General features: G+C 54.1%; 1 protein-coding gene across 1 annotated transcript in view; it reads right to left on the bottom strand.

Moving 5' to 3' along the window:
• Nucleotides 1-1,458: 1,458 nt before the first annotated feature.
• Nucleotides 1,459-13,399, bottom strand: part of ABCA3 (ATP binding cassette subfamily A member 3) — a 32,138-nt gene continuing 20,197 nt past the window's right edge. The window contains exons 17-31 of the mRNA XM_054212254.1: nucleotides 13,007-13,105; nucleotides 12,615-12,807; nucleotides 11,464-11,767; nucleotides 10,851-11,124; nucleotides 10,054-10,258; nucleotides 9,322-9,541; nucleotides 8,923-9,081; nucleotides 8,236-8,408; nucleotides 7,806-7,940; nucleotides 7,498-7,692; nucleotides 6,372-6,559; nucleotides 6,102-6,272; nucleotides 5,687-5,874; nucleotides 5,502-5,575; nucleotides 1,459-2,963 (exon numbers count right to left, since the gene is read on the bottom strand). Of these exons, the coding sequence (XP_054068229.1) occupies nucleotides 2,832-2,963; nucleotides 5,502-5,575; nucleotides 5,687-5,874; nucleotides 6,102-6,272; nucleotides 6,372-6,559; nucleotides 7,498-7,692; nucleotides 7,806-7,940; nucleotides 8,236-8,408; nucleotides 8,923-9,081; nucleotides 9,322-9,541; nucleotides 10,054-10,258; nucleotides 10,851-11,124; nucleotides 11,464-11,767; nucleotides 12,615-12,807; nucleotides 13,007-13,105 (2,710 nt within the window). The 3' untranslated portion in view covers nucleotides 1,459-2,831. The remainder of the gene's footprint in view (nucleotides 2,964-5,501; nucleotides 5,576-5,686; nucleotides 5,875-6,101; nucleotides 6,273-6,371; nucleotides 6,560-7,497; nucleotides 7,693-7,805; nucleotides 7,941-8,235; nucleotides 8,409-8,922; nucleotides 9,082-9,321; nucleotides 9,542-10,053; nucleotides 10,259-10,850; nucleotides 11,125-11,463; nucleotides 11,768-12,614; nucleotides 12,808-13,006; nucleotides 13,106-13,399) is intronic.

Below are 13,399 nucleotides of genomic sequence, written 5' to 3'. Positions count from 1 at the left end.
GGGGGGTTACGTTTGGGATTGGTGGGGGGACGCATGTGGGCATCTGCAGGTGATGGGCACAGGGGGCTGAGCACCCTGGCTGTGGCTCAGAGCGAAGCTGTGATACGTTGGTGGGTAAAGCTGCAGGAATGAAGGTGCCAGGGCCAGCCCTCCCTGCCATGGAGGCACTTGACATTGTGGTGACAAAAGCCTTTTAAGCCCCAAGCTTAAGGTCTCCTCCCTTGCCTGTGGCTGTTGGGGTGCAGTGGGGCTAAGAGAAAGGGGGTTGTGGCTTCCTGTGGTGGAAGGGTGGGGACATCCCCAGTTCTGCTCCCAAAGGCAGCCGATGCTCAAAAATCCTTCAGCCCAGGGGCTTTTCCAGGCTGGACTGAGCCCTTCCAGGTCAGGTTTTGGAGGACACCCCCTCTTTTCCTGCTGTGTCCTGCCCACAAGGCAGTGAGCAGGAGCCCGGCACAGCCCAAGGGTGCTGGAGGGGCTGGAGCTGCTCTCAGACTCCAAAGGAGGCCAGAAAACACCCACTGGGGAAAAAAAAAATAAAATCTTTATTATTCCTATGATGGGAATAACAGCCCCACTGCAGCCAGAGGGGAGCAGCAGCCACCTGGGGCCTGGGATGCTTCTCCCACCACACATGGCCACCATGACCTGGGGGAAGTGGGGGCAGAGCAGGGCCAGCACTCAGCTGGGCTGTCCCTGAGCTGCAGTGTCTGTCCCATGAGCAGCCCTGCTCATGCCCTGGGGCTGCAGCTGTGACCCCCAGTGAGCAGCACTGTGCACAGCTGGCAGCTCCTGCTGTGGCCAGAGGGTTGTTACAGCATCGTGTGACTGCGAAATGCTGCTTTGTTAAGACTTTCTTCATTTAGGCCAAGATGACCCCAGCAGTGGGGGGGGCTGGCACCAGGAGATGCCATCCTTGCCCTTGACTCCTCTGTCATGGCAGGGGCCACGCTGCCTCTGTGCCGCCCGTCCCAAGCCTTGCCGGGGGTGTCACCAGTACCCCACGGGGATGTGTGCTGGAAGGGAGGCGGGGGGGTGTTTCCCAGGTGTGCTGCTGCGCTCAGGGTGCTGCCAGCCCATCGCATTTTGACATCTCACCCTCGTGCAATTTCCCCCTTTCCCTCTGCTGCCCACCCCAGGTGAAGCCCCAGAGGTGCTGCTGCATCCTGCCGTATCGCCCCTTCCAAAAAAAACCAAATACTGGGAGTCCCAGCAATTTCTGGGTGGCCCCAGGCACCCTCCCAACCAAAAGCATCCCCCCTGCTTTCCATGCACAGGCACCGCTGGGAGGAATGGGGCTGGTGCTGGGGTTTTCCCACCGCCTGGTGCCCCCGGCAGCACCTGGCTCTGCCGCCGCCAGGGATGCTCCCAGGGAGCAAGCCCTCCATGCCAGCGCCTCCCACGTGTCCCAGGAATGCCATTCACCTGCTGGCTGCTTACTAATAAAAAACACACGTTGGGTAAGATCCAGGGAAATTCTTAGTAACATGATGCACCATCGTTTTGAACAACAACATTAGGCAAAGGGAAAAAAAATGGAACAGGAAAGAATGAGTCAGTCACAGGAATGAAACAAAAACCCAACCCAAAAATATAACCCAACCCCTGACAATGCAATCACAAGAAGGGAATCAGCACCCCTCGCCATAAATATTAATTCATTTAGTTATGTGCAATTGTGTGTCTTACTATAGTGCAAATAGCTCTGCATTGATCACGGAGCAGCCGGCCCGAAGGGGACTGCTGCCGGGTGACACAGGGACTAGTTAAGGACAGACAAGAATCAACACGGATTTAAAACAAACAAACAAACAAACAAAAAGAAAAAAAGCAACCTGACTACAGGGAAACGCCAAAAAAGAAATCCCGGTTGCTGCCTCCGGCTCAGCGCAGGCAGGGCTGGGCAGTGCTGGTGCCTATTGCACCATGCCCAGCGGTGTCCCCAGGCGAGGGCCGGCGGGGACAGGGAAGAAGAGGGGGACGTGGGACGGAGGAGTGTGAGGGAGAGCACAGCAGGACACGGGCGCAGCGACAGCATCGCTGGCCTTCAGACCTGGTCGCGCAGCCGGTTAAACCCTGTGACAGGCGGTAGTGAGACCAGCAGCGTCCCCAGGCAGCCTGTGTCGCCGCTCAGCCCCACTGCTGTCAGCCCCAGCGCTGGCTCTGCCACCGGACCCACCACGTGCCTGGGCTGTGGGCATTTCTCCAGGAACACATCCTCCGTGCCAGTTCCTCGGGACAGCCATGCCTCCACCCATGGGGAGGAGGGGACGGCCTTGTCCCAAGAGGTTAAAGGTGACGGAGCCTTGGGACAGGATGCTGGCCTTGTCCCCACCAGCCAGAAGGGTCTGGATCTAAGCTACGTTACAGCCTCCTGTTAAACGACGAGCAAACCACCTCACAATATGCGGCAACACGCGGGCAAAGCCCACGGAGCAGCGTCCCCATGGGCGCAAGCATTGGGCAGGGAAGAGGGACACACGGTGCAGTTTGGGGATCCCAATCCCCACCCATCCAGGCTTCCCCTGCTTTTTTGGGCTTGTGGGGTTTTTTTGCTGTGTGGCTGGGAATGAAGGCTGGCGAGTGGCAGCGTGACATGCCCACACACACACGCACGCGCGCACACGGCATGGTGGCAGGCGACACACACGCACCATTTGTGATCCCAGCGGCAGGAGGTACGCCGCCATTGCCCCCACTCCCTTCCCAGTGAAAAGTTTCTTACATTTATACATTATTTAAGACACGCCGATATATAAATTACTGTCTCTATATATACTATGTATAGGCAGCAGGGCCAGTCCGTGAGGAAGGGCACCCCTGGGGGCTTCTGCTCATTTCCCTCTCTCCTCTGTGTAGTGCTGGAAGCGAGTGAAGCTCATGAAGACCTGCTCCAGGGAGATCTGGCTCACCGAGTAGTCCTCCAGGCGGAACTTCTCTTTGGCTTTCTCCAAGGCCCCGAAGACCTACAAGGGAGGCCGCGGCCGTGACTGCAGGGACCTCGGCTGCCACGCGGAGACCAGAGGGACGGTCTCCCGCTAGGGAGACCCCGGGGCAGCGACGTCTTCCCTGGCAGGAGGGCGGGGGGATGCCAGGAGCTGGATTATTTAGCAAAAGTACCTGACCCCATTTAGAAATGTATGTTTTATATATATCTTTTTTAAAGTATATATGATACATATATATATATATTTTTTTTTTGTATAGCCCTGGGCCCAAGGTTTCTGCTCAATGTATTATACGTTATATATGCAATATATATAATATTAAAAACCTATATAGTATACATACTGTATATAAAACTATCTGTATATAGTATACAAATAGTTTTTTTATATATAGTAACTATATACAGTTTTTATATATATCTGTATACTACGTACTCTATATATAACATATAGAGTACATATATACACCATATACTGTATACTCTGTATAGGGTATACAGAACACACATATACCTATAAAGCTATATATAGTATACACTATATACACAGTATATAGTACACAGTATATACATACACAGGATATAGAATCATAGAATCATAGAATTGTTGAGGTTGGAAGGGACCTTTAAGATCATCAAGTCCAACCTTTAGCCTACCCTGACAAGAGCCACTTCTAAACCATGTCCCTAAGTGCCCCATCTACCCTTTTTTTAAACACCTCCAGGGATGGTGAATCCACCACCTCCCTGGGCAGCCTATTCCAATGTTTAATAACCCTTTCAGTGAAAAAATGTTTCCTAATATCTAATCTAAACCTCCCCTGACGTAACTTGAACCCGTTTCCCCTCATCCTATCACTTGTCACCAGGGAGAAGAGGTCAGCCCCCATCTCTCCACAACCTCCTTTCAGGTAGTTGTAGAGGGTGATAAGGTCTCCCCTCAGCCTCCTCTTCTCCAGGTTAAACAACCCCCAGCTCCCTCAGTCGTTCCTCATAAGGTTTGTCCTCCAGACCCCTCACCAGCTTTGTAGCCCTTCTCTGGACACGCTCCAACACCTCAATGTCCCTCTTGTAGCGAGGGGCCCAGAGCTGAACGCAGTACTCGAGGTGGGGCCTCACCAGTGCCGAGTACAGGGGGATGATCACTTCCCTAGTCCGGCTCACCACACTATTCCTGATACAGGCTAGGATGCTGTTGGCCTTCTTGGCCACCTGGGCACACTGCTGGCACATATTCAGCCGGCTGTCAACCAACACCCCCAGGTCCTTTTCTGTCAAGCTGCTTTCGAGCCACTCTGCCCCAATCCTGTAGCGCTGCATGGGGTTGTTGTGTCCCAAGTGCAGGACCCGGCACTTGGCCTTGTTGAACATCATACCATTGGTCTCAGCCCATCGGTCCAGCCTGTCCAGATCCCTCTGCAGAGCCAACCTACCCTCAAGCAGATCAACACGCCCGCCCAGTTTAGTGTCATCTGCGAACTCACTGAGGGTGCATTCGATCCCTTCATCCAGATCATTGATAAAGATATTAAAGAGAACCGGCCCCAGCACCGAGCCCTGGGGGACACCACTTGTGACTGGACACCAACTGGATTTAACTCCATTTACCACCACTCTCTGGGCACGGCCATCCAGCCAGTTTTTTACCCAGCGAAGAGTACACCTGTCCAGGCCATGAGCAGCCAGTTTCTCCAGGAGAATGCTGTGGGAAACAGTGTCAAAAGCTTTGCAAAAATCCAAGTAGATAACATCCACAGCTATATATAGTATACATACTATATATATACTATCTGCATATAGTATACACATAGCTTTTTATACATAGGATGTAACTATATATAGTTTTTATATATAGCTGTATGCTCTGTACTCTCTATACAGCATATATGATATATATACACTATACTATATACTGTATACTCTATATACTCTACTATATATACTCTATATAGAGTATACAGAACACACACATATATATAAAACTATATATAGTATGCACTATATACACAGTATATAGTATAATATACAGATATATAAAAAACTAGATACGCTATATAGAGAGTATATAGTATACAGATATATATCAAAACTATATATAGTTGTATACTATATATAAAAATATACGTACACTATATACAGATGGTTATATACCATATATAAAAAACTATATATATTAAAAACTATATATATTAAAAACTATAAATATATACATATATATTTAGGGTTTTTTAATATATCTCTCCCTGGGCTGGGATCCAATAGGTCCCATGGGTCAGTAACACCAATGCCCGTGGCCCCGGTGGGATGGAGGGGTCCTGGTTCAGCATGCACTGGCCATACATGAGGGTGACCTGCTTGGGCCAGGGAGAAAACCACTTTTTAATTAGCTTGTTTTTTATAAATCACCTGGATTTTGGACAGAGAGAGTCTCTGGAAGAAAAGCAAGATGAGCCAAGCGTGAAAGCAAAGCATCAAGAGCACACGACGGGGCAGGAATAGGGCTGCCCCTCCAGCCCCCTCCTGCGAAGGGATAGGACGTGCTCCAGCACCCCCTTACCTGTGCCCAGCTGAGGTTCTTGTTGGTCAAGTGATAATGTACCATGCCCTGGTGCTCGTGTTTCAGGACGCTGCCTGGGAGAGACGAGCAAGGAGAGGCTCTGAGTTAGGCAACTCCCTGAAGCCCACGACCAACGCCCTGCCCCCCGCCCTGGAGGGGCCAACCGCTCCAGCAGCTCACTGTACCTGGGAAAGTCTTCTCCACGAAGGCCTTGAAGGCCTGCAGCTCGCCCTCCTCCTCACTCCGCGTTTTGGCCAGCAAGGTGTAGCCGCTGCCAAACTTGCTTTTCAGGTGCTGGGGGCTGCCCAGGCATTTGAACTGCCCGTTCACCATGATGGCCAGCCGCGTGCACAGGGCCTCGCACTCCTCCATGCTGCAGGACAGAAGACTTGTTCAGCAGGGCAGGAGCACTGAGACAGAGCGGCAGAAGCTTCTGTGAAGGGGATGGAGGTGAATTCCCTCCTCCCTGGGTTTTTGGAGGAGGGGAAAGCTGTAGGCAGTGCTCACCCACCGGGCTCTGGAGGATGGGTCCCCATCCCTTGGGACCCACCACCCTTCTGGCTGCTCCCCAATCCCAATCCCTGCCCAGAGAAGTGTCACCTGTGGGATGTGAAGATGATGGATTTGCCACACTCCCGTGTCCGTGTCACTGCATCCCAGAGCAAACGCCGGGCCACAGGGTCCATGCCAGTGGAGGGCTCATCCAGGAAGATCACAGGGGGACCACCAATAAGGGCAATGCCAGCGCTCAGCTTCCGCTTGTTACCGCCACTGCGGAAGGCGATGGGAATGGGGACAGAGACCCGACATGAGCACAGGAAGAGCCCCACAAGATGAGGGGCAGAGGGGCGTCTCCACGTCTCCTCTCACCTGTAGGTCCTCACGAGCTTGTCAGCATGGGGCTCCAGGAGAAGCCCTCTCAGCATGTTCTCCACGCAGCTGCCAATGTAGCGCTCGGGGATGCCCCGCAGCCGGGCGTACATGCTCAGGGTCTCACGGCCCGTCATGTGGTCCAGGAGGGCATCAAACTGCGGGCAGTACCCGATCCGCTGCTGGACCTTGGGGCAAGAGGAACCCAGCAGGGATTAGCTCACAGGCAGGTCTCTGCAAGGAGGTGTCCAAGCCAGGAGGTGTCCAAGCCAGGAGGTGCTTTGCTGCACCTCTGCAAAGTTTTTGCTCAAAGTGATGGGGACTGAGCTGCAGCTCCGAAACTGCAGGTGAAACAGGAGGGAAATTCCCCCATCGCTGGAGCCACCGGTCTGTTGGGGATGGACACACACAGCGCTCCTTGGGATGGCAACTGTGTGGTCTCATGTTGCATTTCTCAAGCTGGTTCCTCATTGTGAAGGGCCATTTCAGGTGGCCCAGGCTCTCAGGAGAAGGAAAGCACTGGAGGGTCTGGACCCTCTCCATATCCTGGCCTCCTCTGGGGGCAAGAGCCCAACAGAAGCCAGAGTCCCATGGGAAGAAGCAAGCAGGACCACAGTTTCAGGGCAGACCCTCCTCACGTTCTCCTTGCCTGACATTGTTGGGTGTTGACACACTGGTAGAAGTACCCAGGGCTTGAACCAAAAGCCCGACCCCTGCTCATCTCTTGCTTTTCCAAAGGGAGCGGGCAATTTCCAGCAAGGAGATTTCTAGCAGGGGTCTGGAAAGGTCTGACCCACTTGTTTTAGATCGTCATCCGACTGTGATCACTAACTCACATTTCTCACGTTTCCAACTATGGAGCTAAGCCCTTTAATGAAGGGTTTGCCACCCTCACAAGGTATGGCTTCCATTTGTTTCATCTCTGTTGTCCCAGTGGAGAGGGAACTGCTTCCAGGTGGCCAGATAATGGAGAGCTGGGCCGGAAAAGGACACACATCCCTGGGTATTACCTCCACCACTGGCAACTGCAACCATGTCCTCCTCAGAGGCACTTGCAAGGTGGGCCGGCCTAGCCAGACACAGGACTGTTTGTAACACCGCCCTCCGCCCCTGCAGCCCTCGGTACCTTCTTGATGTTGGCCAGAATGCTGTGACCATCCACAAAGGCGTCTCCCGACGTGATGCTCTCATCGCCAGTCAGCATCTTAAAGGTCGTGGTTTTGCCTGCTCCATTGAAGCCAAGAAGGCCAAAGCATTCCCCTTTGCTGACTGCCAAGGAGATCCTGTCCACCGCCAGCAGGGATTCCCGGCTGTCGTAGACCTGGTGGGGACCAACGTAGAGGCCATGCCAGTCACCACATGTGCCAAGCGCCTGAGGGCACAGCAAGGCAAGTCGTGGCTTTACCAGCCCCGTGGGGACCATGCTCTCCTCACCTTGGTGAGCTCCTTGATGACCAGAGGGCTGCTGAGAGACGACAGCAGTTCTGGTGGCGACTCCAAAACCTTCTTCCTTTCATCCGCCACGTCCCGGTCCTCTGGCAGCGCAGACACCCTGTTCAGCAGTGCCACCTAAACACGGGGCAGAAAAAAACCACCCTTTGCCACCTGGCTGCTGTGGGACAAATGGGTTCCTCCAGCACCCCCAATCTGGCCAGGATCCATCCCTTCAATCAGCCACCTCTGTAGATACCTCACTCCCTTTGCCAACCCACACTCAACAGGATCTGCCCCTCCGAGCAACCTGCTCCAGGGGTGCTCCCTGGGAAGATGGTTTAGGTGAAGAGGACCTGTCTCCAGCTCGCAGGGACTCCGGGGCTTAGTTTGGAGGGCACCTTACTTTTCCCTCCCACACGCTTTGGCTTACCCATTTCCGCCGCCTGCAGATGCCACAGACCAAAGTTCTCAGTCTCCAGAGAAGGTTTGTCTCAATGAGGAAAAGGAGGAAGAAGAAGGAGAAACCCTGGATGCTCAAGGCGGTCAGGTATCGTCCGATCCCAGGCGTCTCCCAGGAAAAGTAGTTCATCTGATAACTGATATCTAAGCAGGGATGGAACAAAGTCAGACTTGGATCAATCCACGCTCTGGAGAGGAGAAGATAAGCTACAGAGAAAACTGCGAGCCCAAAGCTTTGCCAGGCTCATCTCCACCCCAGCCCATGCTGGGCTCCCTGCCCACAGCTCTATCCAACGCTTCCCACAAGAGGATTCAGGTCCAACGGGGATCTGGCAGAAGATGCCCAGTGGAGGCACACAGCGGAGATCAAGTCACTCTTGGGACTGGGATTTCTTTACTTGTCTATGAAACTTTCCCTAGCCCACGTTTTCCTCCAAATCATTAGTAAGGAAAAGATTCCTTAACTGGATCAACCTATGAGTGTCAAATGCTGCCCAGTTTTTGCTTTGAAACAGTACCTGGAGCTACTGCCCAGGCTGTGTTAGAGGCCCTATGATACTGCCCAGCTCCAGCATCCATCCCACAGGGACCCCCCCTGCCAGTGCGGCTACGGTGGGATGGCCTGGACGGGTAGGTGAGGACCAACAGAGAGACTCACTGAACGCCTTGCAGATGAAAATGGCTTCGACAGAGGAGGTACAAAACTGAATGAACTCGTAGTTCTGGTAGAAGTCACTGATGCATTGGCCCAAGCAGTAATTGGGTAAGACGAGAAAGACTTTATCCAGGGTTTTGGAGAGGTCCACCAAGCCCAGCTCTGAAAGAGGAGCACAGGAGGATCAACAGAGTGGAGTTAGCTGGTTTTAGTGAAAGACCCACAAGGTTTTGGAAGGAAAACCAACAAAAGTTGACATGTTTAATGGGCAAGAATGGACTGTCATTGGGTTTTTTTGCTAGCGTGGGGACAGCCCTGGGGTGAAACAATCCCCGTGGGGGCTGGATCTTCTTGGTGACAGCAGGCTGCAGCGCTGGGCAGGCACAGAGAGCAGCGACCCACCTGGAATGCTCATGATGGTGACTGCAAGAAAGGTGGCCGTGCCCGAGAGGATGTTGAAGATGGTGAGACGGGTGTAGGCTGTGGCGGCCACCGAGAAGAAGAAGCTGAGGAGGTACATGAGGGGAATAATGGCCCAGCCATAAAGGAGGAAGATCAGCATCACATCAACGAGGTGGCTGTCTTGGGTGAAGGCTTGCACATCAAAGGCTTGGAATATCACCTGGGGCACAGCAATGCCAGAAAAATGCACGTTTGTTGAGAAGAATGCACATTTGTCTTGATCACAAGTGATACCACCTTGCCTCAACTGCCCAGGCAGCAAGGTAATAGCAACAGTGCACGGACCAAGATAACCCCTCACTGATGGGTCCTACCAGCAGCCCCTGCCTGTCCCCAAGGGAAGCTCTCTTTCTGCAGACTGGGATGCAGAAGGGCAGATTTGGGGAATTCCTCTCCATGCTCCCATGTATTTGAGATTTTTTTAGTGCCCACACCCAAGTATTCAGGTGCCAGAGGCTGCAACCAACTGACCCAGCTGGTTTGCCATGGCCCAGCTCCCAGGACCAAGGGACAGCTTTCCTGATGGTTCTTTCTATTAACTGAGACAGTGCCAGAGCCAAGTGGCCTCATCCTTTTCCCTGCACCCCAACACATCTTAGCTCTCCCAGAGGAGCAGCACCCAGAGCTCCCACCCAAGGGGAGGAGGACAGGAGGGTGTCAGGGGTGACTCACCAGCATCAGAGCACAAGGGATGAGAAAGTTGATGATGTCCCAGAGCAGGGCAGAAAGCCAGAAGTTGACCACGTAGACGCCACTGACGAACTGGACGTGCTTGGCTTTGATGGCCCGCTCGCTGACCAGCAGGAGAGCGAAGGTGCTGGCGAGCGAGGCCATGCCATACAGCAAGTTGATGGCAATGGCGAACCCAGTCTGGCCTCTGCAGGGAGAGCAGCGGGGCAGGTTAGGACAGGCGCAACTCAACAGAAGAGCACTGAGGCTATGTGGGGACAGCATCCCCACACGGTGCTTCTTGTGGAGGCTACGCTCACGCAGCAAGCCAGCACACAGAGGGAACACCCCACAATAAAAGCACATCTCAGTAAGATGAGCATCTCCCACACACAGCCCTCCTAGCCCACCACAAAACTCCACCCTGCCTTTGCGAGGTCCCACACATGTCCTCTCCGGTACAGGTGAGGTTCAGAGACCCTGGATGCAGGATTTTGTGAAGTGTACGGTCATACACACTCTGCTCTGAGCTCCCGGGAAAAACCAACCCCAACCAGTATCTAGAGGGGGACACCCAACCACTGAGATATCCACATGAGGCGATGTGGCTGCTAGGCTCAGGCAGGTAAATGGTCTACACAGCGTTGCTCTCCTGACCTCCTGAGTACAATCACAGCTACATTTGGGCCTCAGAAGCTCCAGCCTGACTCCTCCACTGACGCTGGTACAACCAAGCCAATCTGCACCTACAGAAGTCACAAGCCCTATCAGGAAAGCAAGTGCCGCGCCATTAGACATACTCCATGAGCTGGTCTTTGGCCTTCTCGGTGATGTTGCGGGGCTGAGGGTAGTTGGTGACGGTGATGGAGGCATTGGGGCCCACCAGTACCCTGAAGACGGCGTTGTCAGCCAGCATGAGGGCTGTGGCGGGGGAGTGATATGCCTGGTTGTTAAAGAGCGCGGTGACCACCATGCGGTTCCCGGCTCCTTCGAAGGAGGCAGCTGTGATGTAGTGCTCGTTGAAGGCCCCCCCCTCCTCAGAGGCTCTTGAGATGAGGTACTCCTCCAGGCCACCTGCCAAACACCACAGCTGTTAGGAGCAGGCTCCATCACATGAGAGTGAACTGGGGCCAACTGGAAAAGACCCCAAGCAGCCCCAGCCCTGGTGGCCCACCCTGGCCCCGATGATGACCACAAATCCAGGGTTATGGAGAACACAGCTCTGCTCAGGTGAGGAGGGGTCCTGACAACTGCGGGACTCTCCCGTGCAGGAGAGGACACAAGGGGATATGTCAGATACGCTGCAGCTGGGACCTGAGCCACCCACACCAAGGGCCCTGGCAGGAGAAGCCCGTGGCTCCTGCACACCCCGCCAGGCATCGCCTGCTCCACCGGTGCTCCATGAACCCTCACCCAGCACCTCCAGCGGTGACTGGCGCTGGACATCCAGCAGCTCCACATACTGCTCCGCCAGCCTCTGCGACAGACCCGAGGCGGCTGAGACAGAGAAAGGCACAATGGTCTGGCCGTAGGGCTCCAGCGTCAGCCTCAGCAGGGAGGAGTCCCTGGGTCCTGGGAAGGTCTTGGCCACGATGAGGGCAAAGGCAGTGAAGATCAGAGGCACGAGGAACTGCGCTGCCACCATCTTCCAGTTGCGCCAGCTGTACATGGCTCGCTTCATGAACATGGCGTAGAACTGCTGGCAGCACAGGTAGAACTGGGAGGGGAGAAGACGGGTCAGTGCCAGCTGTGGACAGCCCCACCAGCCACGTTGCCCCACGCAGCTGATGGGGAGAACGACCCCAAAACCACCTCCCCGTCCTGCCTACAAGCCGACAGCGGAGCCTGTTCTCCAGACAAGCCTGTAAAGGGATTAGCAGGGCAGCTGCTTGACTCCAGCACAGCAGGTCAGCCCATCAAACTCCACGGCTTCCTGATGGGACGCAGTCACTTTGGGATCTAAGGTGTTAAAAGCAGCTTCAGCCATGACCTTTACCTTCCTCCACCTCTCGGCATTTGACGTTCACAAACAGGATTACTGCAACACGGCCGCCTGCCAAAGCGACCGGGCTGAGACCTGGGAGCTCCCAGCCCGGCCCCTGTAACCATCATCTTTGCTTTTTAAACCCATGAACATCTTTCTCCCCTTCTGCCTTTGAGACATGCCCTTGAGAAGCGCAGGGAAATTTATCACAGGTGCAGAGACAGCAGCCACAAAGGGCTGCCAGGGATCAGAAACACAAGCCTAACGAGGGAAGGAAGATGTTTTTTCTCATCTCCCTGTTGGAAATCTCAAGTGATGTAGCAACAGCAGGTGAAAACCACTTTAGATCATCCAGGACACCTTCAAGAGCATCTCTGTAGACCTTAAGAGTAACATGAAGAGGATGGCAGTGACCAACTCCAACAACCCTAAAAATAATTTGCCCTAAAGATGCTGATCTTCCAAACCACACGAAATAAGACCAGCTGTGGGGGAGGCTCCACCTCGTAAACCTTGCTCCAAAAACTCCCTTCACATGTCCTCTCCCCATTCCCACTGCACTGACAGCCCCAGCACTCACCCCAGTGTTGAGCTTGATGCTGGAGCAGTCTTCCGTAATGAGCGCTCCGCTGTCATCCGTCATATCTGTCATGCCACTCAGGCTGCTGGAGTCATCCATGGCCCAGTCATTAGAGCGTCTCTCGTGCTGGTACTGGAGAGCAGGCAGCTGGATGGCCTGGATATCCATGCTGGAGTCCACTAGCTTCCCAACCCTGTGCCAGGAGCGAAAGCAGGTGGTGAAATGCAGACCCAGGCAGGATCAAGCTGTTCCAAGCCAGGGAAGCCAAACGCAGGTGACAAAACACAACATGTGCCCCGGAGAGCTGTGTAGGACACCGCTGTCATTCAAGCCCATGGGGACTGGTCATCAGCAGATGACACCCCACCAGGGCCAGCCTCCCTCCTGCCTACCTCAGGAAGACTTCCTCCATGGTGGTGACCGAGGCGCCGTAGCTGGCGATGCCCAGCTCTTCCCGCCTCTGCTCCAGCTCCGTGAACAGGGCCTCAAACCTGAATGGAGGAGTGAGGCAACATTTGACACTGTTGCTCGTGAGAGACCCTCTGGGCATCAGTCATAGAATCATAGAACCATAGGGTTGGAAGGGACCTCTGGAGATCACCCAGTCCAACCCCCTGCCAGAGCAGGGTCACCCACAGCAGGTGGCACAGGAACGCGTCCAGGCGGGTTTGGAATGTCTCCAGAGACGGAGACTCCACCACCTCTCTGGGCAGCCTGTGCCAGGGCTCTGCCACCCTCACAAGAAAGAAGTTCCTCCTCATGGTTAGGTGGAACTTCCTATGCTC

Source organism: Rissa tridactyla, chromosome 8, assembly GCF_028500815.1.
Source record: "Rissa tridactyla isolate bRisTri1 chromosome 8, bRisTri1.patW.cur.20221130, whole genome shotgun sequence".
In the NCBI taxonomy this organism is placed as follows: Eukaryota; Metazoa; Chordata; class Aves; order Charadriiformes; family Laridae; genus Rissa; species Rissa tridactyla.
Note: the sequence above shows the minus strand (reverse complement) of the source record. Positions and strands in the feature narration are given on the sequence as shown.